General features: G+C 40.3%; 1 protein-coding gene across 3 annotated transcripts in view; it reads left to right on the top strand.

Annotated features, from left to right (window-relative positions):
* GPR20 (G protein-coupled receptor 20) overlaps window positions 1–23701 on the top strand; it is a 39336-nt gene extending 15635 nt beyond the window's left edge. For all 3 annotated transcript variants that reach the window (XM_074202773.1, XM_074202771.1, XM_074202772.1), the window contains one exon: window positions 15060–23701. In XM_074202773.1, coding sequence (XP_074058874.1) covers window positions 15075–16130 — 1056 coding nt within the window. In that variant the 5' untranslated portion in view covers window positions 15060–15074 and the 3' untranslated portion in view covers window positions 16131–23701. The remainder of the gene's footprint in view (window positions 1–15059) is intronic.
* The last annotated feature ends 651 nt before the right edge of the window (window positions 23702–24352 follow it).

The following is a 24352-nucleotide window of genomic DNA, read 5'->3' as shown; positions in this document are numbered from 1 at the left end:
ACCCACTGTACCTCCTAGTTGCTCAAAGGAGTTATGGTAGTCAATGAAGCAGAAGTATATGTTTTTCTAGAACTTTCTTGCTTTATCCATAATCCAATAAATATTGGCAATTTGGTCTCTAGTTCTTCTACCTCTTCAAAACCACCCTAATCTTATAATATTCTTAGTTCACATATTGCTAAAGCCTAGCTTGCAGAATATTAAGCATAACCTTTCTTGTATGTAAAATGAATGCAATTGTTCAGTGATTTGAACATTCCGTGTCATTGCCCTTCTTTATGACTGAGGCATAAACTGATCTTTTCCAATTCAGTGGCCATTGTTGAATTTTTCAAATTTTCTGAATATAGTATTTTAACAGCATCATCTTTCAGGATTTTAAATAGTTCAACTGAAATCCCTTGACCTCTTTTAGCCTTATTGCTAGCAGTGCTTGCTAAGACTCACTTGACTTCATTCTCCTAAGAAGTATGATTCTAGATCAATAACCATACCACTGTGGTTATCCATGATGTTAAGATATTTCTTGTAGAGCTCTTTTGCATATTCTTGCCACCTCTTCCTAATGTCTTCTACTCCTGTTAAAGCCCTATCACTTTTGTCTTTTATAATGTCCATTTTTATATGAAACATCCCCTTTATCTCTAATTTCTTGAAGAGATTCTTTTCAATAACAGATAAGGCAATTCTACATATGAACATCACCAGATGATTAATATAGAAATAAAATTGATTATATACCTTGCAGTCAACTGTAGAAAAGCTTTATACAATCAGTATAATGAGCTTCTTATTGCAAAATTCAGACTTAAGTTGAAGAAAGTAGGAAAAACCATCAGACTATAAAGGCATGACCTAAATAATATCCTTTATCAATATGAAGTGGAAGTGATGAATAGATTTAATCAATTAGATGTGGTAGATAGAATGCCTGAATAGCTAGGGACAAAAGTTCATAATATTGTGCAGCCACAAAAAACTCATAGCCAGGCTCATAGCCAAGAGTATTTTAATCCAACCAAAATGTTAGTCTTCTTCAGGACAATAATATTAGCTCTTGATGTTTTCTCACTAGGCATAGCTCTCATTCCTTTCTAATGCAACAAAGCATGAGTCAGTACTCAGTTATGAGGGCTATTTGACCCCAGGAAGTTTTTTTTTTTTCCTGCTGCCTCTCCTGATAAAGATTTGGACCTTTAGATACTCCACACAAGGTGACTTATAAAATCCCTCTCCTGGCAACTCCTAGGTCCAAGATCATCTATGCTATTTATTAATTCTACAACCTTGAGCAAATCACTTGTCAGCAATTTTCTCCCCCTATAAAATGAAGGAACTGGTCAATACTATCTATCTATAAGGTTCCCCCTTTCCCTGTCCTCCCCAACCCTTTGATTGTAAGACTTATCAGAGAGGAGAAGCCACTGAGCTCCAGGTAAACTGTCAGGAATAACCAATAGGAAGAAAATCCTCCAGAAGCTCCCAGCTAGACACCTTAACCCCTGCCCCAGAATTAAAATATATCCACATACATACTCCATAAGACATTCAAAGCAACAGGCAGAGCTATGTTGCAATAGCCAAGAGATAAAGGATGATGATCTCTTTCTCAGTAACTAGTTCAACCTGCCAAGGAAATAAAAACCCTTTAGCACAGTATGCCAGCATCATCTCTGCTCATGACTTAGTGGACCAGGGCCCCAGTGTCTCCATAGCAACCCCATCCAAATAAATTGGATTGTCTCATTATTTACCCTCCCTGAGCTGGACTGAGCACTGCATTTGGAGTAGGGGACCTTGGGATTTAGTCTCTGTTATCTGGCCTGGGTAGGACACACAAGTAGAGAAGCTCACATTTTCAATCCCAAATTCTCTGACTCCAAATCCAGCATATTTAACACTATGTCACAATGTCTCTTAGTGCCTTAGTGGCAGGTAAGTTAGAGATCTAATTGACCATTTTGGACATAAGGAGATCTCAAAATAAACTTTTAAAGACCAAACCAGTTGTGTGGAATAATGGAATATAAGCCCCAGGGAGGAAAATACCCTAGGTCTTTGGCCTTCTGGAAAGAGTCCCTCGGAATACTTTGAGGTCATTGTTAATTCTAGGGGAGGGAATGGGGCAGGGACTGTTGAAGAACTGCTACTTAAACTTACTAATTTTTCAGTCATATTCAACTGTTGGTGACCTACTTGGAGTTTTCTTGGCAAAGATATTAGAGTAGTTTGCCTCTTCCTTTTCCAGCTCATTTTATAGTTGATGGAACTGAGACAAATAAGGTTAAGTGACCTGCCCAGGGTCAAACAGTCACTAAATGTCTGAGGTCACATTTGAACTCAGATCTTCCTGACTCTAGGTTCAGTATTCTATCCACTGCACCACCTAAGACCCACATATTAGAAAACCATATATTAAAATTATCTATTCTTTATTGTGTTTTTATTTCTTTTGTTAAACATTTCCTAATTACTTTTTAATCTAGTTCAGGACACTCAGGAGTGTTATAGGAGCCTCATATTTGACACCTATGTTTTAAGATCTCTTAGTAAGGGGTGGCTAGGTGGCACAGTGGATAGAGCACCTGCCCTGGAATCAGGAGTACCTGAGTTCAAATCTGGTCTCAGACACTTCATAATTACCTAGCTGTGTGACCTTGGGCAAGCCACTTAACCCCATTGACTTTCAAAAAACCCCTAAAAAAACAAAAAACACAAAAAAGATCTCTTAGTAAAAGGAAATAAGGAAAAGTAAATAAATAAAATTAAATAAAAGGATGCGAGGAGATCACCATCACTCTCTAATCATAGTATTTAGACCATTGGTCCTAGGGATTCTGTGTCTCTGTGAGTTTTCTTCTTGGATGAGCGCCTGGTTACAGATAAACACTTTGGGTCATTGCAATAACAATAATCCTTCACATTTGTGATAGGTTTTGTACTTTTCAAGATCCTTTCTCATCCATTATCTTCATAGTTCCTTACACAGAGCAACACGGGATGATGGTTGGAGCAGGGACTATTCCTTCCATTTGATAGAGAATGAAACTGGGGCTCAGGATAAGGGGGTGACTAGCCTAAAGTTGTGAATAAAATCTAATTGCATAATTGGATCTGGAAACCAGGTCTTCTGATTTCACTTCTAAAGGCTCATTGTACTATTAGACAGAGAAAAATAGTCAGAGTTGAGGTTGAGGAAGGAAGAAGGAAAAGGGGAGAGGAAGGGGGAAAGGTTGGATGACTTATCAGGGACATTGTAGAAAGGACCCTGGACTACATGCTTCTGAAATTTTCTGATAAGTTAATAATGATAACACACATTTCTATGCATTTGTGTGTGTATTATGTGTGTGTGTGTGTGTATTTGGTTGATGAGGAAACTGAGGTTCAAAGAGGTTCTGCAGCCAGCCTAGGAGGTCAGAGCTACTAAATATTAGAACCAGAGTTCTCCTGGTTTATAGCACAGTACTTTTTACAATAGACTATACTATACTATATAGAGAGGGAATCTAAATAGTCACTTTGTACTCTCCTTTTTGTCCTCCTTCCCTCCCTCCTCCTGACTCCTTGTCTCTTTCTAGAGCTGTCTCTCACATTGTGAGATTACTTGTATTATCTAAGTCTGTTCTGCTTCCTATAAGAATCACATCTGTCCAGTCTTGGATTTTCCTGACTCCAGGAGTTTAAAACAATAACCAGACATTTGAATCAGAAGCACCTGAGACCCCTAAATGCCCAAGTATTTCACCCAAAATGCTCCCTTCAAAATGTCCTTTTTAAAAAAATTCAACTTAAATTTATTTTCTGTTCTGAAATCTTTTCCCCTTCTCCATCCATTGAGAAGGCAAATAAATAAATAAATAAATAAAATTATTTCCAAAGATCATGTAAAATAAATTTCCTAATAAGTATGTTTTTTAAGAAAAGAAGAAAGAAAGAAAAAACAAGAAAGAGAAGAAAATTTAACTGAATTTTCACTCCAGAATCCATCAGCTTTCCATCTGGAGGTAGAGAACATGTTTCTTCATAAGTCCTTGGAATTATAGTTGTTCATTGTGTTGACTGGAGTTCCCTATGACATTGTTCTTCTAGTTATGGTCACTTATTTTGTATCAGTTCATTTATCTTTCCAGGTTCCTCTAATACCATGTCCTTCAACATTTCCTAAAGCATAGTATTATTCCATCACATTCATATACCGTGATTTGTTTGACCATGCCTCAATTGATGGACCTCTCCTTTGTTTCCAAATCTTTACTGCCACAAAAAAATATTGCTATGAATATTTTTGTGCATATGGTTGTTTTCCTCTTGCTTTGATCTCTTGGGGGAATAACTCTAGGTATTCCTGGGTTAAAGGGTATACAGTTAAATAGCTTTGAGGAAAGAATTCCAAATTGCTTTTTAGAGTGGTTGGACTAAGATCACAACTCCACTAAGAGTACATTTGGGGGCAGATAGGTGGAACAATGGTAGAGCCTCTAGAGTCAGGAGGACCTGAGTTCAAATCCAATCTCAGACACTTAATAATTACCTACCTTTGTGATCTTGGGCAAATAACTTATTCCATTGCCTTGCAAAAACTAGAGAGAGAGAGAGAGAGAGAGAGAGAGAGAGAGAGAGAGAACATTTGTACACTTGTTCTCCCATAGCCCCTCCAACATTTTTCATTTTCCTTTCCTTCTCATTATCTCCATTTCATAAATGAGAAAACTGAGATTGGTCTAGAATCCAGTTCTTCTAAAAGTGCCTGGTCCTGGCTTATCCACTAAATAACTATGTAACCTTGGAGCAAATCACTTTTCTTCTTTGGGATTTAGTATCCTCAACTGTAAAATGAGGGCATTGAACTAAATGACAATGACATTCAGTTCTGACATTCTAAGGCGATTTCTGTTATTCTGAGGTTTCTTCCAACTCTGACATTTTATATTTCAAAATTCCTTCAGTCTCTAAAATTTTATATTCTATGTCCTTTCTCATTCTACCATTCTAGATTTGGTGATCTAAGATTCCTTTGATTTCTAACAAGATGATTTCTAGCAATAATGAGGAATCTTCCATCTCTGACATTCAGTGTTCCATGTCTCAAGAGCCCTTCCAGCTCCCAACATCTTGCATTTCTAGATTTGTACCAAAGGAAAGTATGAAAGTTTGAGAGAGACTAAGCCTTAAGCAGAGGGGAAGAAGAAAACACATCCCCTATCCTTCAGGCATCTCACAACCCAGTTGCTACCTGAGTCATCCCCCTAACAGATTTCCTAAAGTGCCCACTTCCCCAAACATTTTCCCAGAAGAGAGAAGACAATTTTGTGGCATGGAAGAGCTATGCAACGGCACATTCAGGGAGTGTGCCAATTTACAAAGTACCCAAAAATATTATTGATGCTTATCAGAAGCCTCTGAAATCTTGAACTAGAGAGAAAAATGGATATAAAACATTTTGGTTGGGGAATGTGGGAGCATTTCTTAAACATCACGGTTCAGCCCCTGGCTATTGGATTATGGAAACAAATTTAGAAACTTCTAGGTTATGAAAATATTTGCTATTATTCTTCTTGAAATTCTATCATTCATCCTTTATCCCTTTGGGTTAAACATTATCCTTCCCATACCCCTATGACAAAATACTCATCTCTCCGGAGAAGGGAGCACATTCAGTCCCCAACATCTCAATGGGAAGAAGTTTCTCATGTATTGATAACAATATTAGATCGAGAAGGGAATTTAGAGATCCTCCAATCTAACCCTTTCCTTTTATAGGTGTGTAAACTGAGGCTCAGAGAGGTGATTTGCTGAAGGTCACACAGCAAGTTAGTGATCTAGATGGAATTAGTGTTCTTTCCTTTAGAGGGTAAGTATTTAGGACTAGGAGGACCTTCTTGGCATCCCACAGTTCAGGTCATGTGGTCTCCAAATCCCTCCTAATGCTCTTACTGGGAAGTTCTGGGTAGGGGCCAAACAGAGCCCCTGCTTGAAATTTGTTTACTCTAGGCTATATTTGCATCAGAGAGCACCAACAATATCTTGGGTGCTTCAGGAACCATGGAATCAGCCTACTCCCTGGCTGGGCCCACGACCAACTGGCTCCAAGCCACAGGCTCTGACTTTTTTCTCTCAACAAGGCTACACCAGAATTTTGGGAAACCAGGAAGGGCCTCAGATCCCACTGAGTTGTGAGAACTCCAAAAGACTGGATTTTCTTTGATCAGACTAGGGAATCTTTGAAGGAAGGGTCAATTGGCTCTCATTTTAAATGATTCTCTTTGGATTCTCTTCCAACCCATTTCATTATCATCTTGTCTATTCAAAAATATTTATTAAGGGTCTATTAGGGGTCACTAGGTGGCACAGTGGAGAGAGTGCCAGCCCTGGAGTCAGGAGTACCTGAGTTCAAATCCGGCCTCAGACACTTAATAATTACCTGGCTGTGTGGCCTTGGGCAAGCCACTTAACCCTAACATTTGCCTTGCAAAAACCTAGAAAAAACCCACAAAGAGTCTATTAGATCCAAATTAGGGCAGCTAGGTGGCAAGTGAATAGAGCACTGGGCTTGGAATTAGAAAGACTCAACTTCACGAGTTCAAATTTGACCTCAGACACTTACTAGCTGTGTGATTTTGGGCAAATCACTTAACCTTGCTTGCCTCAGTTCCTCAATAAAATGGGCTGAGGCAAATCAGCCATTATCTCTCCAAATGGGTCACAAAGACATTACTGAAAAATTATTTTACTTTTAGGTTCAAATTACTGTCTTTTGTATTGAAAATAGAATGATGAGCAAGGATAGTATGATGAACAAGGACACTATCTCTTCCTGTGAGAGGATATACTATATACATATATATGATATATGTATATATATATATATATATTTATACACACACACATACACAAGAATAATATAATTTAGATGAGAAACATGGACTAGCCAGTAGAGAGCTCGATTCCCCCTTCTGACATATACTGGCTTTATAATCCTAGGCAAATTCCCTATCCTTTCAATGTCCTAGTCAACTCTCTAAGACCATAATATGAAGACCAAATGTTTGCAGATCTGCATTCATGAAGGGGGGAGGGAGTTCTTCACTAGGGAGCTCCATACAGCAATGGAATCACAGGTCCAAAAAAATAAAAGATGGGATTATAGGGTCAAAGACTTGGAGCTAGAAAGAACTTCACTGAATCCAACCCCTTACTTTACAGATGAGGAAATTCATCTTGGACCAGTCTCAGCATCACATGCCCAGCATCACACAGGAAGGAAGTGGTATAGACTGGATTTGAACTCAGATTTTCTGACTCTATAACCAGTGATCTTTCCAACCCAACACCCTTCTACTTCAGAGTTGGGGAACCTTTTTTCTGCCAAGGGCTATTTGGATATTTATAAAATCATTGATGGGGTATATTTGGTCAAATATTTAATTAATTCATAGAGGTCCCCCTTATTCTACTTAGTAACTAATTGGATATAGGGAATGAGGAAGAGGAAAGACTCAAAGATAACTCTGAGGCACAGGTCACTGGGAGGATTCTAGGATCAAAGATACATAGGGTTTAGGGCTGAAAAAGGATGGGTCTTAGAATCTATCTAATCTAATCTTCTCATTACAAGTACCAGAATGGAAGTTCAGAGTCATACAGATTATAAGTGTAAAAGGCAGGAGGCTTCTTGACTCCAAGTTCAGTGATCTACCCATTGTGTCATGATGTTTTTCCTCTATTACACAGAAGTAGAGAATTTTAAAAAGGGTCAGGTTTTGTGGGAAAGATGAGGAATATGTTGAGTTGGTGGAACATCCAGTTGGAAATGACCATTGTTCTTGGAGATGATTACCTGTCTAAGAACTAGGACAGAATTTCCCCTTTAAACCAAGGGCTGGGGGCAGCTAGGTGGAGCAGTGGATAAAGCACTGGCCCTGGAGTCAAGAGTACCTGGGTTCAAATCCGGCCTCGGACACTTAATAATTACCTAGCTGTGTGGCCTTGGGCAAACCACTTAACCCCATTTGCCTTTCCCAAAAAACCCTAAAAACAATAAACCAAGGGCTGTTCCTCTTCTTCAGATGAGAACACCCTGAAATCAGAAGCTGTGTCACCTCTTCAGATTAAGGGTTCTTTTACAGCAGTTCTTGGTCTTCCTTTTCAGACTGGGGGTTCCAACTCCTCTTCCCTCTCATATCACTCAAGTTCTTTAAAACTCCCTGTGTTTGTTGGGGAACTTCTTCACTAATCTACCCTAAAACTGAGAAAAACTGTTCCAGAAAGGGAAGGGGGCTGGTGAAGACCATGGAGAAGAGGCATTTCTAACACATCATAAATCTCAGACAAGCTTCGGCAAGTAGCCAAGTGCCTGGGAAGCAGTTCTGGCCTCCCAAAAACAAGATGGCAAATTCCCTTTTTATTTTCCCCAAATGCCAATACCAAGGCTATATTTAGAGACCTGGGAAGGGAGGTTGGAAAAGAGAGAGACACATGCAGAGGGAGATCCAGAGACAGAAGCAGAAACTCAGAGACCTACGTCCATAGAGGAAGACCAAGAGGCATGAAAATGAGGCTCAGTTTGGTACATGATAAGGTTCAATCTATGACTGGTTAAAGTTTCTGGCAGCTAGGTGATAGGACCTCAGGTCTGTAATCAATTCAGATCTGGCCATGGTTACTAGTTTTGTGTCCTCTGGGCACAATTTCTGCCTGCTTCAGTTTCCTCAACTGTAAAATCAGGATAATAGCACCCACCTTCTCTGATTGTTGTGAAGATAAAATGGGATAATATTTGTAAAACCTTTATATGTTTTCATTCAATTGTGTCTGATTCTTCATGGCCCTATTTGAGGTTTTCTTAGCAAAGCTACTGGAGTGGTTTTCCATTTTCTTCCCTGGTCCATTTTACAGATGAGGAAACAAAGGAAAGAAGGTTACGCAATTTGCTTAGGGTCACACAGCTAGAAAGTGTTTAAGGCCAGATTTGAACTCAAGGTGATGAGTTTTCCTGACTGTAGATCTATTTGCCCTGTGCCACTTAGCTGCTCAAAACACTTATAGGTGCTTAATAATGCTTATTTCCTTCCCTTCCTCTTCATATCAAGGTCAGGGCTTCTCAGTCTGTGGAACTATGGTCAAAGTCAAGGTTCAGTCTTTGATTGAGGTGAGGACTCAGTCTGGAACCATGGTCAGGATTGCTTTTCATCAGGATCAGGATCTAATATCAAAATCAGAAGGGTCAAGGCTCAGACAAGTGACTAGGAAATATTTATCTTTTTTTTCTCCAAGAAACACTTGGATGACTTTCCATCTTCAGATTTTCTTTCTCAGAGAAAAAAAGAGTCTTTCCCCTAAAACATCCTACACAGATACTTATCTGCATCCATGTTAGACCCCAGGGAAATTGTAAATTCTTTGGTGACATGAAAGGCAGTACAGTATAAGAATGAAAGTCCTGAAACTGGAACCAGAGAGCCCTCCTCCTTAATCATCTTGCCTGACTCAGTCACAGGTAGCTAGCTAGGTGACTTTGGGCAAGTCTTTGTTCTTTGACCCTCCATTTTATCAGAGGGTTCCAGATGTTCTCCAAGGTCTCTTCTGACATTCTATGAGTTGTGAACCTCCTTTGTCATTTATTGAGTTCAACAAGGTGCTCAAAAAATGTTTGTTCATTCAGTAGACATGTCTCAATCACCTATTAAAGGCAGCTCTCTGGGCTTGGTGCTGTGGGTGGATAGAGAGTTTAGGGGCCCAGCCCTCAGGAAACTTAAATTCTATTTGGTAAATAAGACACAGATACAAAATCAAATTGGGGACCCAACTCTGTTTTGGGCACTAAAGGGATATAAAAGAGAGGGAGAAGATACAGTCCCTTTTTTTTTTTTGAGGACTTCTCAATGGAACTGAGAAGAAAAGAGACAAATTCAAAACAATATATCAACAAATGTGAGGGCTATATAACAAACTAGTTAATTCTAAGGAACGGAAGGATCACTTTGTAGGGGAGGGTTCAGGGAAGAATTCTTAGAGGAAGTGAGTTTAAATGGGGCTTTGAAGAATAAGTAAGAGATGTTTTGGAGGAAAGGGGAAGTATTTTAATAGAATGCAGGTATCCCTTCCAGCATGGTGATTTTCCCCATCAGGGTTCTGCTAGGTTGACATAAAAATTTAAATAGAAATTTTGAGGGAGTTTTATAGAAGTTGCAGAGGACTTGAAAAAGCTATCATATGGCCTAGAAAAAATGTTTAGAAACTCAGAAATGCACAAACTATATGTATGGTATTGTATAATATCAACATTTTATATTTTAATACCATAATCATTCGGACTTCTCCTCTTGTACAAAGGGAAGGCAAAATTTTATACAGATTTTCCAGTTTGTGGGGGCACTATGCCCCTAACCACTGCATTATGAAAGGGATAACTGTGTAAGATTTGGAAGGGACCACAGAGATTACATATTCTATATATACCCCCAAGTTCAATTTATAGAAAATGAAATTGAGGATCAGGTAAACAGCATGATTAAAAGCCCAGAGGTTAGATATGAGTTTATGAGTTTCAGGAGACAAATTGGGCCTAGCAGAGATGCTCAGTGGGGGGGGGGGAGACAGCAGATGAGGCAGAACTTGAGCCTCATATCTTCCCCAGAGTAGACTATCCTTGTAGAGAAATTGTGGGAGAAAAAGAGACATAGCCTGCCTCAGGTCAGACCATGAAGGAACTTGAATGCCAAAATGAGGTGTTTGGACTTGGTGGGTTAGAAAATAGGGATCCACTGTGAGTTCTTTAGCAGAGGAATGAAAATAATAACAATGATATAATAATAGCAATAATTATGAAAATAATAACAATGATAAACACAATAGCAATAGATTACATTGCATCTCCTGGAATATTAGAACTGGGAGGGACAATCTAGAGAGGAAACTGTAACCCACCGCAGTAAGTAGCAGAACACAGATTCAAGACCAGGACTTCCATTTGATAATTCCAACCATCTTGCTCCCAATTTTGGACTGGAACTGAGATGCAAGAAACTCCCAGAAGAAGAGACTCTCTTTGCCAAAGTAGGTCAGTAGCTGCTCACTAATTAAGAGAGAATTTCCCTGGGAGCATTGAGAGCTGTTTAGGTTTCAATGGCAGCTGGGGCTTAAACCCAAGGCCTTCTGACTCTGAGACCCAACTTCATCTGCCCAACTGGGACCCTCCCATACATACATATATACATATATGTGTTATGTAAGTATGTGTGTGTGTATCTATGTATGTATCTATGTCTTTTGTATTATATATATGTATGTGTATATGGATATATGCATCTATGTATTCATCTCTTTTGTATTTTATATATACATATATATATATATGTATATATATATATATATATATATATATATATATATATATATATATATATATATATATCTTGTATTTCCAAAACACTTTTGCATTCATGAGCTTCACTTGTTTTCCCTAGAACCCCTGGAGTCAAGAGACCTGAGTTCAAATCTGGCCTCAGACACTGGACACTTACTGTATGACCTTGTCACCTCTAGTCATTAGGATTCATATCTGGCCATCAGACAACAGTGGTTCTGGAGGAGAAAGTGAGACTGGTGACTTAGCATAACCTTCCCTCACTCCAGTTTAATTCACTTGCTTATCATGACGTCCCTGATGTCATGATCTTCTTTGATAACAAAGGACAAACCTCATCATCATCATCTTCATGTTTCTTTAGGCAATACTAAGAGGTAGTTATAACAAAATTCGCATGACCAGAATAGAATTCCAATCCATGTCATCAGAGTCCAGAGATGTTTTCTAAAGGAAATGGTACTAAAGCTGACCCCCCACCTTTTTTGAGAGAAAGTATGAACCCCTTCCTTCCCCTCTCCCCTTCCTTATTCCTCTCTCAATAGAGCCTTTTTATGAACTGGACTACCTAGAGAGATAGGGAGTTCCCTATCAATGGAGATCTTCAAGCAAAGACTAGCATTGATCCTTATGGATAATCTTGTAGGTGATGTCTTGTAAGGTCCTTTCCAGGTCTAAGATTCTATGATTCTCCCAGACCACCTACCTGGGTAAATCAGAGGGGCCACTAGGGCTGCCTCTTTAGGGAGCTGCCCTCCCTTCTTTTCCTTCCCCAGCCAGTCTTCCCTGGGAAGGAAGGCAGGGAGACCCTGGTTTCACTCTTTCCCCCAACATCCTTTATGATTTCTCCCCGAAAAAGCAAGAAAACTCCTTATTTGGCTGAACTGAGCCAGCCAGGTCCCTACTGCAAGGAAGGCTCTGATTTAACCCTTGGTTTATAAATAAAAGAAGCGATCACAGGAGGGAGCTTAAACACCACCAGGCTGCAACATAAACAGAGCTCCAAGTCATTCCCAGGGTGGGAGGCAGAGACTCTGGGGAGTGTGGGAGGGCCCAGGAGAAGCTAGGAGGAACTGGACAACCTTTAGGCCAGCTGCTGCAAGTATTTAGACCCAGGGGTGGGGGCCAAGAGATGGAGACCCTGGGTTTATTTGAATGACGCCCAGACTGTCTGAGAACATGGTCTTTGGTTCTTCTTAGCCGAAGTTCTCATTCCATCTGCTCTTCTGGACAAGCCTTAGTCCTAGTCATGACTTCCTTGACTGGGAATCTCTCTTAAGAGTTGGAAGAGAGCTCCTTTCAGGGGGGCATGGAGAGATCCGCTCAATGAGTGTCCCCAGCCCCTCAGTGCGGAGCCTATAGCTGTTGCTTAACAATCACTTGCTGAATCGGACTGAATTGAAAATGAGAATCTGACTCAGTATTACTTCTCCCCACTACTCCTAGTTCTCCCTTCTGAGTTTAAACAGAATAATCCTAATCCTGCTTCTTCCTCCTCAGTCTTTCAGGTGCAGTACAATATTATTCTTATTGGCTCTCTCCTACTTCTTGCCTTATTAAGGAGAAGTTCCTAGTTCCTTCGAGTTATCCATGTATGGCATGGTTTCCACTCCCCCTTCCCACCCTGATCTTGCTTTTCTGGACTGATTCCAGTTTGCCAATGTCCCTCCTAAACCATGGCACCCAGAAGTGAATATAACATTCCACATGACCCCATCAGGGTAAGATGCAAAAGAATGGTCATTGCCCTGAGTTGTAGGCTCATTTTGGTCCCCAAAAGTTATGTGACCTTAGACAAGTCACTATCCTTCTGGGTCACAGTTTATTGACTTGTGAAATATGAGCAGTAGGAATTTGAGGCAGGGTTATGGAGATGACTTGAATTTTAAATCGCATCACTTAACAGAAACAATATAAGTTATAGTATTTTAGATAGTGTTTTAAAGTTTGCAAAGCTTTTTCACAACTATGATCTCCTTTGATTCTCACAACAGCCTTGGAGGGAAGGAGCTATTATTATCCTCATTTTTTTCAGATTAGGAAATTGAGGCAGGCAGTGATTTATGTGATTTGCTCCCAGTCACACAGGAAAAAGCATCTAAAGCAGGATCTGATCTCAGGTCTTCCTGATTCAGGATCTAGTACTCCCCACCACCACCCACTGTGCCTCCAAGTGGCCAAGTGAAAATTAAACAGAAGGTTAACAAAAAAGAAAGAATTTGGTAATCCTCTGAACTGTCCAAGAAAGGGATGGGCTGGTTTATGAGAGAGACTGGGCTCCTGGGATGCTATGGAGGAGATTCCTTCAAGGATTGGAATAGATGCTCTGGAGGTGTCCTAAGAGAATTTTATAATCCTAGAGAAAAGGACTGAACAAGAGTGGGATGGGATTAACCAAAGGGAAAAAATAATGGTATTTTTAAAAAAATAATAACCAATAAAAATGGTATTTTAAGATTTATTCACAACAAATGAGAGAGGTAATGCAATTATTATTGTGGTTTTACAGAGAGAGAGAAACTGTGACTGAAAGGGATGATTTACATGCTCAGGGTCACAAGACTAGTAGGCTTTGGAGACAGGGGAAAAAAAAGGGAATTTGGAACCAAATTGTCCCATATGGTTGCCACCAGCAGCAATAAGCCAGACTGGGAAAGGCTCAGCATTAGGAGTCAGCTATGTGTTCACACACCAGCTCTGCCATTTATTAGTCACATGACTCTGAGTAAGTCCCTTGTGCCTCAGTTTCCTCATCTGTAAAAGCATGGCATTGAATAAGATAACAACTGACATTCAAATAGGGTCAGCAAAGAGATTTTTTATAAGTGTGATATCATTTGATTCTCAGAACTACCAAGGGCTATTACACCAGCTTCACAGTTGCAGAAATTAAGACTTAGAGAAGTTAAAGCAGTTGCCTATGGCCACAGAGGTAGCAAGGTTCAGGTCACATTTGAACCTAGGTCTTATCAATTTCAAACCCTGCTCCTCCATTCCACACACCACACTGGATTTCCCATGATTTTTAAGGAACTACTATGATCCTATGTATCTAGGCTGATTGTCTGTTAGGTCTATTTTTTCATTAAAATAGGCACCATTGGACCTGTATCTCATTCCCATTTCTATCATAGATTCTCTGGGTGATTTTGGAAAACTTACTTCCATTTTCTAGGCTTCATCCTCCTTTTTAGACAAGGAATAGTTAGACATGATTCTTTTGGGGTGGGGAGCAATCAGGATTAAGTATTTTGCCCAGGGTCACACAACTAGTGTTTGAGGTTGGGTGTGAACTCAGGTCCTCCTGGCTCCCAGGTCAGTGGTCTATTTACTGCACCACCTAACTGCCTTGAGATAATGCTTTTTAATGGCTTTTCTTTTCTTTTTTTTCAAGGGCAAAACTAGTTAAGAATGGGGTGGAGTGAAGTTTGAGCTGGTTGTGGAACAAGACAGTCTTGGGATGGGGAAACACAGCAATGAGATCCTAAGAGTTGTTAGCTGTGCCACTTAATTTTTGGGCTAGAGAAGGACTTTGAGAAACTAGATGAGGCAATATTATTTGTCATTGTCTCCCCCCCAAAAAAAAATTAGCACCCTGGGACAAAACCCCATTTACCATGTACTGGGTCCATATTTCTGTTCCCTGCATCATGGGTTCATATTTCTACCAATCTCCTTGCTTTCCTTACAGGTTTTGGTTGCCATCATGACATCCTCCTCCCCTCAAGAGCCCTCCCTCCTTCTTGCCAGTCCCAATGCAACAACTCCAGTCAACAGTAGCACAGAAGAAAACCAATTCTTCTATGCATTCTCACTCTTTGACAAGGATCTCCACGACAGCTTTCCCAGTTTGTGGGTAGCCCTGCTGGCTGTCAATGGGACCATCTTCCTAGTTGGTGTGGCACTCAATAGCCTGGCCCTCTACGTCTTCTGTTTCCGCACAAAGACTAAGACCACCTCCATCATTTACACCATCAACCTGGTGGTGACAGACCTGCTGGTGGGCCTGTCACTGCCCACGAGGTTCATTATCTACTATGTGGCTCAAGACTGCCATAACTGTTCTTTGGTGCATGTCTTTAGCTACTTTGTCAACATGTACTGCTCCATCCTCTTCCTCACCTGCATTTGTGTAGACCGCTACCTGGCCATTGTTCAACTGGAGGCCTCAAGGAAATGGAGGAACCCCAGCTGTACCAAAGGCATCTGTGTCTTCATCTGGGTCTTCGCCGTGGTAGTGACTTTCTCCGTCCTTACTATAGCAGTCCAGGGGGGCTCCTGCTGCCGCCTCTTTGCTTTGACAGTCTTTGAATATTTCCTGCCTCTGGTGATTATCACCTTTTTCACAGGGAGGATCATGTGTGCACTTTCCAAGCCTAATCTCATGCATCAGAGTCGGGAGAGGCGGATGCGTGCCGTACAGCTACTCCTTACTGTCCTTGTCATATTTTTGGTATGCTTCACACCATTCCATGCCCGCCAGCTGGTTGTCTCTCTCCATCCTCAAGCCATATCCAAAGAAGCGAGTCTTGTGGCCTACCATGTCACCATTACCCTCAGCAGCCTGAACAGCTGCATGGATCCCATTGTCTACTGTTTTGTGACCAACAGCTTCCAGGCCACTGTCCGGGGCCTCTTCCATAGGAGTGAACCAGAGCAGACCAGTGGGGAAGTCATCAGCATGCACAAGAGCTCCAAGGGTTCCATCCACAATGCCATTGTCCCCTGTTCCCGTGCCCTGGCAGATGGGCCCCAGTTGTAGTCAGGAGTCAGAAGAGAGGCCAAAAGAATGAACAAGGTGTCATAGAGAAAGTCCTGGAATTGGAGTCACTGGCCTTAGGTTCATGTTTGGACTCTACTCTTGACTATCTATGTGACCTTAGTCAAGTCTCCACTTATCTGGAGCTGAAAAGTTTCCTCATCTGTAAAATAGAGAGTTGATGCAGATGAGCTCTAAGCTCATAAGAGCTCAGATATGCTCTTCCCAACTCTGGAGCCTATGACCCTACTTGCACTCTGATGACATCCTAAGGATGGTTCCAGGGTGGGACATCCACCTCCATTCCTCTCTGCCTTCATGTATGACCTCAGACAAGTCCATTCAAATTCCCAGGACTTCGTTTCCTCATCTATAAATGAAGATAATAATGCTTGACCTTCCTACCTCATAGGGGAGTAGAGAGGGTAAGAGCAGCCTGTGCTACTAAGGTCATCAGATACATAGAGACACTTCTGCCCAGGGTAAATGGGCACAGGATTTAGCTACTTAATCCTATTAATAGTGTTTCCTGGGGACCCAGTAGTTAATTAACAATTATCTCTTTAGTTCTGGACATTCCCTACTTAGTTAATCAGTATCTGGAGACAGTTTCCCTAAACCCCCATAGACCATGGGCAAAGGAAGGGGAGAATGGGGGGGGGAGATAAGTGGAGGAAGAAAGGAGAAAGGAAAGGAGGAAAATAAAAATAAGAAGGGAATGAACAAAAAAGAAAAAGGTACAATTCACAGTCACTTCAGGGTGAATATATAAAAATGTTCTCTATGCCTCATTGACATAGAACTTGAAGCTTTTCAAAAACACTTTCCCATCTTGTTTATCTGAGCTTTAGAACAGCCTGGGAGGGTGGTAGGAGAAAAACTCTGTCTAGCACAGTATAAGAATACAGTAAATCCTTAATAAATGCTCAGTATTATCAATGATGATGATTGTCCCCATTTTTTTAAGAAGAGAAAGCTGGGATGCAGAGAAGTAATTTACCCAAGGTCACAGATCTTCTGGCTCCAAACCAAAGGATCCTTCCACTAAACATCATTACCTCCTTTCATCCTAAGCATTAGCTTCCAGCTGGGGCTGTCCTGCCTGATGATGGTAGCCCCCAGACTAGATCTCCTATGTGTGTCTCCTCAACCCACTTGAATAAAAGGAGGAATCACTGAGGGAGTTTCAAGTGGGGTCTCCAGTGAGAACTTCTGACTCTACCTACTTGGTACCCTTAGAGCTGGACAGGTGCACATGCCTCAATCTGGCAAACTCCACCTCTACTGATGGTAAGGCCTTGGCCCAGATATTGGTCTAGAATCTGCCCAACCTGGATCTGAGACATCTCTTTGAGCTCAGTATAGGTAAAAGGAACTTTGAGAGGAGGAGACTGTCCACTGTCTCCTCCTAACTGCATTTCCAGCCTACCTCCTTCTCAAATAAAGCCTTTGAGTTTTAGCTTAAATGGGCCATGTCTTAGATAACATGGAGGTGATGCAGAAGATAGAGCCCTAGACCTGGAGTCAGAAACACCCAAGTCAAATCTTGCCTCAGATACCAGTTATATGACCCTTGGCAAGCAACATAACCAATGTCTTGCTCTGTTTTCTCATCTACAAAATGAGGATAATAATAGAGTCATGTTAAGGAACAGAGTCATAGTAAAGAACATAGGAGATAATATATATAGCGCACTTTGCAAAACTTAAAGTATTATATAAATGTTAGTTATTTTATTCTCTGCACCTATGAACTCTGCCCCACCCAAAAATAATCAGGTTTCATTGATGAAGGGAAGGAGTACTGTAGTACATACTCACCAATGTTTCTTCTATAGAATTTGGAGTTGGAAGGGACCTTAAGGATAATTTAGTCAAACCCTTTCATTTTACAGGCAAGGAAACAGAGGCTCAAAGAAGGGAGAAGGACTAGTATATCACGGTCACATAGCTAAAAAGTCAGGGATACAAACCCAGGTCTTCTGATATTGAATTCAACACTCATTTCACTGCATTCAAACATCTTGATCTTAAAGAAATCCCCAGGAGTAAACTTCAGAGAATCTGGTGAATTTGGATGGGGAAAAGAACTGAACATACCAAAACTTATGGGATACAACCAAAGCAGTCCCTGAAATTTTAAATCTCTAAATGTATACATGAATAAATTAGAGAAGGGGGAGATCAATGAATTGAGTATGCAATTTAAAAAAATTAGAAAAAGAACAAATTAAAAATCCTCAATTAAATACCAAATTAGAAATCCTGAAAAATCAAAGGAGAAATTAACAAAGTTGAAAGTAATAAAACTATTGAAATAGCAAAAAAAATTAAGTATTGGTTATATGAAAAAACAACAAAATAGGTGAATCTTTGGTTAATTTGATTTTAAAAATGAAAGAAGAAAACCAAACTACTTAAAATGAAAAGGGTGAACTTACCACCAATGAAGAAGAAATTAAAGCAATAATTCAGAAAAATTTGCCCAATTCTATGTCAATAAGTCTGACAAGCTAAGTGAAATGGATGAATATTTACAAAAAATACAAATTGCCCAGATTAGCAGAAGAGAAAATAAAATACTTTAAAAAAAATCCATTTCAGAAAAAGAAATTGAATAAGCCATCAACGAAATTCCTAAGAAAAAAGCTCCAGGGCCAGATGGATTTACAAATGACTTCTACCAAACTTCTAAAGAGCAATTAATTCCAATACTATATTAACAATTTGGAAAAATAAGTGAAAAAGGAATCCTACCAAATTCCTTTTATGACACAAATATGGTGCTGATCCTTAAACCAGGAAGAGCTAAAAGCAAGAAAGAAAATTATAGAACAATTTCCTTAATGAATATTGATGCAAAAATTTTAAATAAAATATTAGCAAAGGAAAAGAATTGCATCTTTATTTTTATATAATTAGTTTCCTTTGTAATCTTGTATATTTTAATTTATGAATTTTACATTATTCTGATATGAGATCATTAGGCTTCATCAAACTGCCACAGAGATCCAGGATAACAGGGAAAAAAAGATCAAAACCTATCCCCCTAGTCTATGTAATTTCTCTAGAGAATCCCAGGAACAAACTATGGGGTAAATTGGTCATCAGCTGAACCCTAAATTTGTTACAATCCAACTTGCTAAAAATCAAATGGTTATTGAAAATTAATTATTGATGTTCTAATGCCTTGTCCTTCTCTGAGGTCCTAGGATGGGATATTACTCCAGCAATTCTACTTACTTAGTGACTTCTCTAGAAGTTCCTCCTGGGCCAGAAGCAGACTTCATATGTGGCACATTGGAAAGAACACCATATATGAAGTATAGTGGACCTGGGTTTTAATCCAGACTCTCCTAATTACTATCAGCATGTCATAAATTAGGACCTCAGCTTCCCCATCTGTAGAATGAAGACACCGAACTAGACAATGTCTAAGATCCCTTCTAGCTCTGAAGTCCTATATTCCTCTGTGCCTCCTCTGACTTCCTGAGCAAGGTTGACAAAAGAGATATCACAAAGTTCATATTTCAAAAAATCCACAACCTTTCTTCAGTTCCTGCTTTCCTAATCTTGGTGCTTTCCTCACTCCCATCCCTGCATCCCAAGATGCTCAGATGCTTTGCTCTTCTTCAGTGGGACAACCCATCTCCCAACTCAATGCCATTGAAAATTAATTATTGATGTTCTAATGCCCTGTCCTTCTCTGAGGCCCTAGGATATTACTCCAGAAATTCTACTCACTTAGTAACTTCTCTAGAAGTTCCTCCTTGGCCATGTCTGAAATGCTCCTTCTCATATTCATGTTCTGTTTTCCTTTAAGACAGTTCAAATCCCACCTTCTGCAGGAGACCTTTCCCCGCCCTTGCTTGCCCCCTCCTTCACTACCAATGCTTTCCCTCTGAGATTACCTTCCATTGATACTGTATCTATCTTGTACACGTATGTATGCAAGTTGTTTCTTCCATTACAATGGGAGTTTCTTTCTTTTTTTTTTTGCAAGGCAATGGGGTTAAGTGGCTTGCCCAAGGCCACACAGCTAGGTAATTACTAAGTGTCTGAGGTCAAATTTGAACTCAGGTCCTCCAGACTCCAGGGCCCGTGTTCTGTCCACTGCACCACCTAGCCGCCCCCAGAATGGGAGCTTCTTAAAGGAGGCACCATGCTTTTGCTTTATTTGTACCAGTAGCTAAGTCCATAGTAACAATTTCACAAGTACTTGTTGACTGTCTAAAGACTTCAAGGCTATTCCAGGATCTTAAACTTCTAAGAATTCTTTTTTACCTGAGGTGTCAGATCAGAATGTTCTCCCTGTACTAAAGCAGGGAAATTTCCCAGTAGCCCCCAATTTACACCAAAGGAGTGACTATCTTCCTACTCCTCCTACTTAGAAAGCTGATTCTGCCTTTGAGGGATTGCCTAGCTCTACATTTCCTCCCTGGAAAATCCCTGTGACTCGAAACAGTGAAAATTCATTCCTCCTGGTGCTCCGTCTGCAGGGGAAGAAATGTCAGAGGCAACAGAGAACTATGGAAAACCAGAATCAGGGAAGTAAACCTGATCAACAGAAATTGGAAGTACTGCCTAAGCAGACCCTGGAGCAGAGAACCCTCCTTGGATGTGTTTCTTTATGGGGTCCTGGTTTTGGTTTTTTTTTAGGTCCAACTCTGAGATCTAAAATGAGCCCCCAGGAGAATCCTGAGTTGGGGTAAGACTCACTTTGCCTTTTGAACTGGAAAGATGCTGCCACTGAGCTGAATGTCCATGGGCTTTCTGAAGCTCTAACACCCAACTCCATAGATGAAGAAAATTGATGATATTGATGATGATGGAGGAGGACGAGCCCAAGAGCAGGAATCTGTCCTAGAGAAAGAGACACAGAGACGCCCTCTTATCCAGGCCTGGCTCTGTTCATAATTTGTTATATGACCTCAGGCAAGGCATATCTCCCTTTAAGGCTTCAGGTCATTCTTCTGTTAAGTGAGGGTGCTGTGTTAGATCATCTCTAAGGTTATTACATTTTGGATGTTCTATGTTCTATGATCACAAGATCCAAAAAACGATCAGCAACATCAATGAAGGTTGAGGAAGAGCACTTTGGGACAGAGAGGGGAACTCCTTTTCTACCTTGTAACCTGGATTGCTTCATATCTTCCAGGCTGGTGTCTTACATGACCAATATGAGGACTCTCTAAACCTATCCTAATTCAGTATCAATAAGAACATCTGCTTTCTGGTCCATGGTATGAGCCTGGGTAAAGAAAAAGAGTTTATTAGAGTTTGAAATCTGAACTGGGTGAGACATCTTTTCCCCCACTAACTAGGCTTTCCCTAGAAGATCAAACCACAGGCTGAGGTCCAGGGATTCAGACTTTAGCTATTCCTTCCCCAAGGTTGGTCTCTATCATTACTTCATGTGGGAGGCCCCCATCTCCTCCACCTTCCCAGAGCAAGTTCTCTCCTATTAGAGAATGGGCTTAGTTAGGATTTATTGACAAACGGGGGAGGAGTTAGGGAGGGAACTGAAGGAGCTAAATTGGTGAAGCTATGTGACAAAGTTGGTTATGATGTCCAGAGTTTAAGTTTCATAACTCTGGGACCTGGAATCTTATGTATTTGGATAATCTCAGAACTTATTGTAGCCTTAGAACATAGAAGTTCAAATACATACAGATACATGTATGTCTATACATATTTACATGTGTGTATATGTGCACATGTATGTCTTTATTTCTTGTTTCTACATATTCCATTATAGATAAATAATTATAGAGCTAGAAAGAATTTTGGAAATAAAAGGTTTTAGATAATAGATTTTTTTCAACCTGGGAAGAACCTTAAAATAGAGTATTTTAGAACCTAGAATATTAGGACTAGAAAGAGACCTTAAACATGGAATGATAGAATACAAAAGCTTAGAGCTGGAACATAGAATATTAGAATTGTAAGAGACCCTAGAGATTATCAACAAGAGTTCTGATCTAGGGCTCATCAACTTTAAAAATATATGTATTTAATAACTATTTCAATATAATTGGTTTCCTTATATTAAAACCCATTATTCTGAGAAGGGGTCAAAGACATCACACGACTTCCCAAAGGCTCCATGAACAAAAAAATGGGGCTAAGAACCCCTCTCTAATTGCCCCACAATGAATGGATATGAATTATTTCCCAATCTCCAACTGGTAGAATACTAAATTTGGTTCACTCCATGTCCTGTCTCCCTATTGAAAAATGGTTTAGATTTCTTGGTATATATGTTGTATTTACTTATTTGTATATAGGTTGTATACCCTGGAGAATATAAGCTCCTTGAAAGCAGAGATGATTTTGTTTATTCTTTAGATCTCATTTTTTGGGGGAAGGGGAGGGACAAGGCAATGGAATTAAGTGACTTGCCCAAGGTCACACAGTAAGTATCAAGGGTCTGAGGTCAGATTTGAACTCATTTCCTCCTGACTCTAAGGTGGTGCTCTACCCACTGTGCCTTCTAGCTACCCCATTATATTGACTGTGCCCAACATGGTCCCTCACCATAGTAAATCATGTTTGTTGAATTGAACCATTTTACCAAAGAGGAAACAGCTGCCTCAAGAGGGGAAGTGATTTTTAGAGGGTAACACAGCAAGCACAGTGGCGTAATCAGAACTTGAACCCAGGTCTCCAGAGGCCCAGGCCAGGCAGTTCTCTTTGCACTTGGTCGGAAGGTGATAAGGATTTGCAAACTACTACCCTGCCCACCCCCAAACTTTTTTTTTTAATAGAAGAAAATGTCATGTGTATTTATAACAGATGTAAACAATCCCTGTAATGAGACTCCTGAATTAAAACTGTTTATTCTGACTGAGTGGCCTCCACTTGTAGGGCTCTGGGCAGTGCACTGGGCTAGGCTCAGCAGGGTTGGAGAGCAGCAGGTTGTTCCTGAAATGGGACTGGGCCAACATGACTCAGAGAGGCCCTAGGTGGTGGAGAGAGGAGAGGGGGTGAAGAGCAGCCTACTTCTGGTCACACTCCTGAATAGATCTGGACATTTAGTCTACCACATGTCCCGGGGCTCATGTTCCCTCATACACCCACATACTTAAGTATACATGTATACTTAAATGCATTTAGAGATGTGTATACAGTCAGACATAATCCTATATACATATCACATGTCATGGATAGGAAAGACTTTAGAACAGAGGATGCTAGAACTAAAAGTGATCATAGATTTAAAGTTGGAAGGGATAGTCCAGTCTCATTTTAAAGAGGTAAATCTGAGAGGAGGACTTATTCAAGGTCACATAAGTAGCAGAAACAGAATTTGGACCCAAATCCTCTGACCTCAAATCTATAACATCACAATCAGTATGTTCTTGCCTTAATATAAGGAATGTCCTATGAATATCAGCATTAGAATTTAGGCATGGGAGATATGGGAGAATCATTGCTATCACAGATTCACTCTCATATACACTCAGATGCTTTGGATCTGGATCTTCTTGTACTCCATCCCTTCCCATTCTGTTGAGTGGCCTCCTTCCCTTACAGGGTCTTAGAACTGTGCCACTTAGATATTTCACATCTTCCAGGGCTCTGGCATTATTGTCCCCAAAACTGGAAATATTCTATATAGGTTGGTATTAAGACCCAGTGAGCCTCTCATTCTTGTTGGTTAGATGTACATCCTAGGGGATGTTGGGGGTTCCTGCCTGCCCTAATTTCATTGATTTTCATTCTCCCAAACCTTCTTAGATTGAGATTTATTCTAATGAACAACCCAAGTCCTCCAGAGATCCACTGCTCATCTGGGTATACAAATCAGAAACACACCTTCAAGTTCCTACAGGTCTCTGCCCAGACAGTCCCCACAAAGACTTATTTATTGACTCAAAGTCTCTTATTTTTCATGTGGTCTTCTCACTTTCTGCCTCTGAATCACCTTTCCATCCATTCATTCCAAGAACCAGGCTATCTCTCTATCCACAGCTGTATATTCACCCTACCTCCAAAGCTAGTGCTGTCCACTTCTCTGATAATTGCCTTCAGAAGAATAGCCCCAGAGAATACAGTAGCTATGTGCATGTTGATTTGGCTTATTGACTTTTAAAGCCTGAAGAGTTATCACAACTATAGACTCCTATATCTGAGGCTTCTTCAGGGTCTATGGCAGTTCCAAGAAGAGGATCAACCAGAATTTCCTCTCCCAACCAGAATTTCCTCTCCATATCTCCTTACCA

This window comes from Macrotis lagotis, chromosome X (genome assembly GCF_037893015.1).
Source record: "Macrotis lagotis isolate mMagLag1 chromosome X, bilby.v1.9.chrom.fasta, whole genome shotgun sequence".
NCBI lineage: Eukaryota > Metazoa > Chordata > Mammalia > Peramelemorphia > Peramelidae > Macrotis > Macrotis lagotis.
Note: the sequence above shows the minus strand (reverse complement) of the source record. Positions and strands in the feature narration are given on the sequence as shown.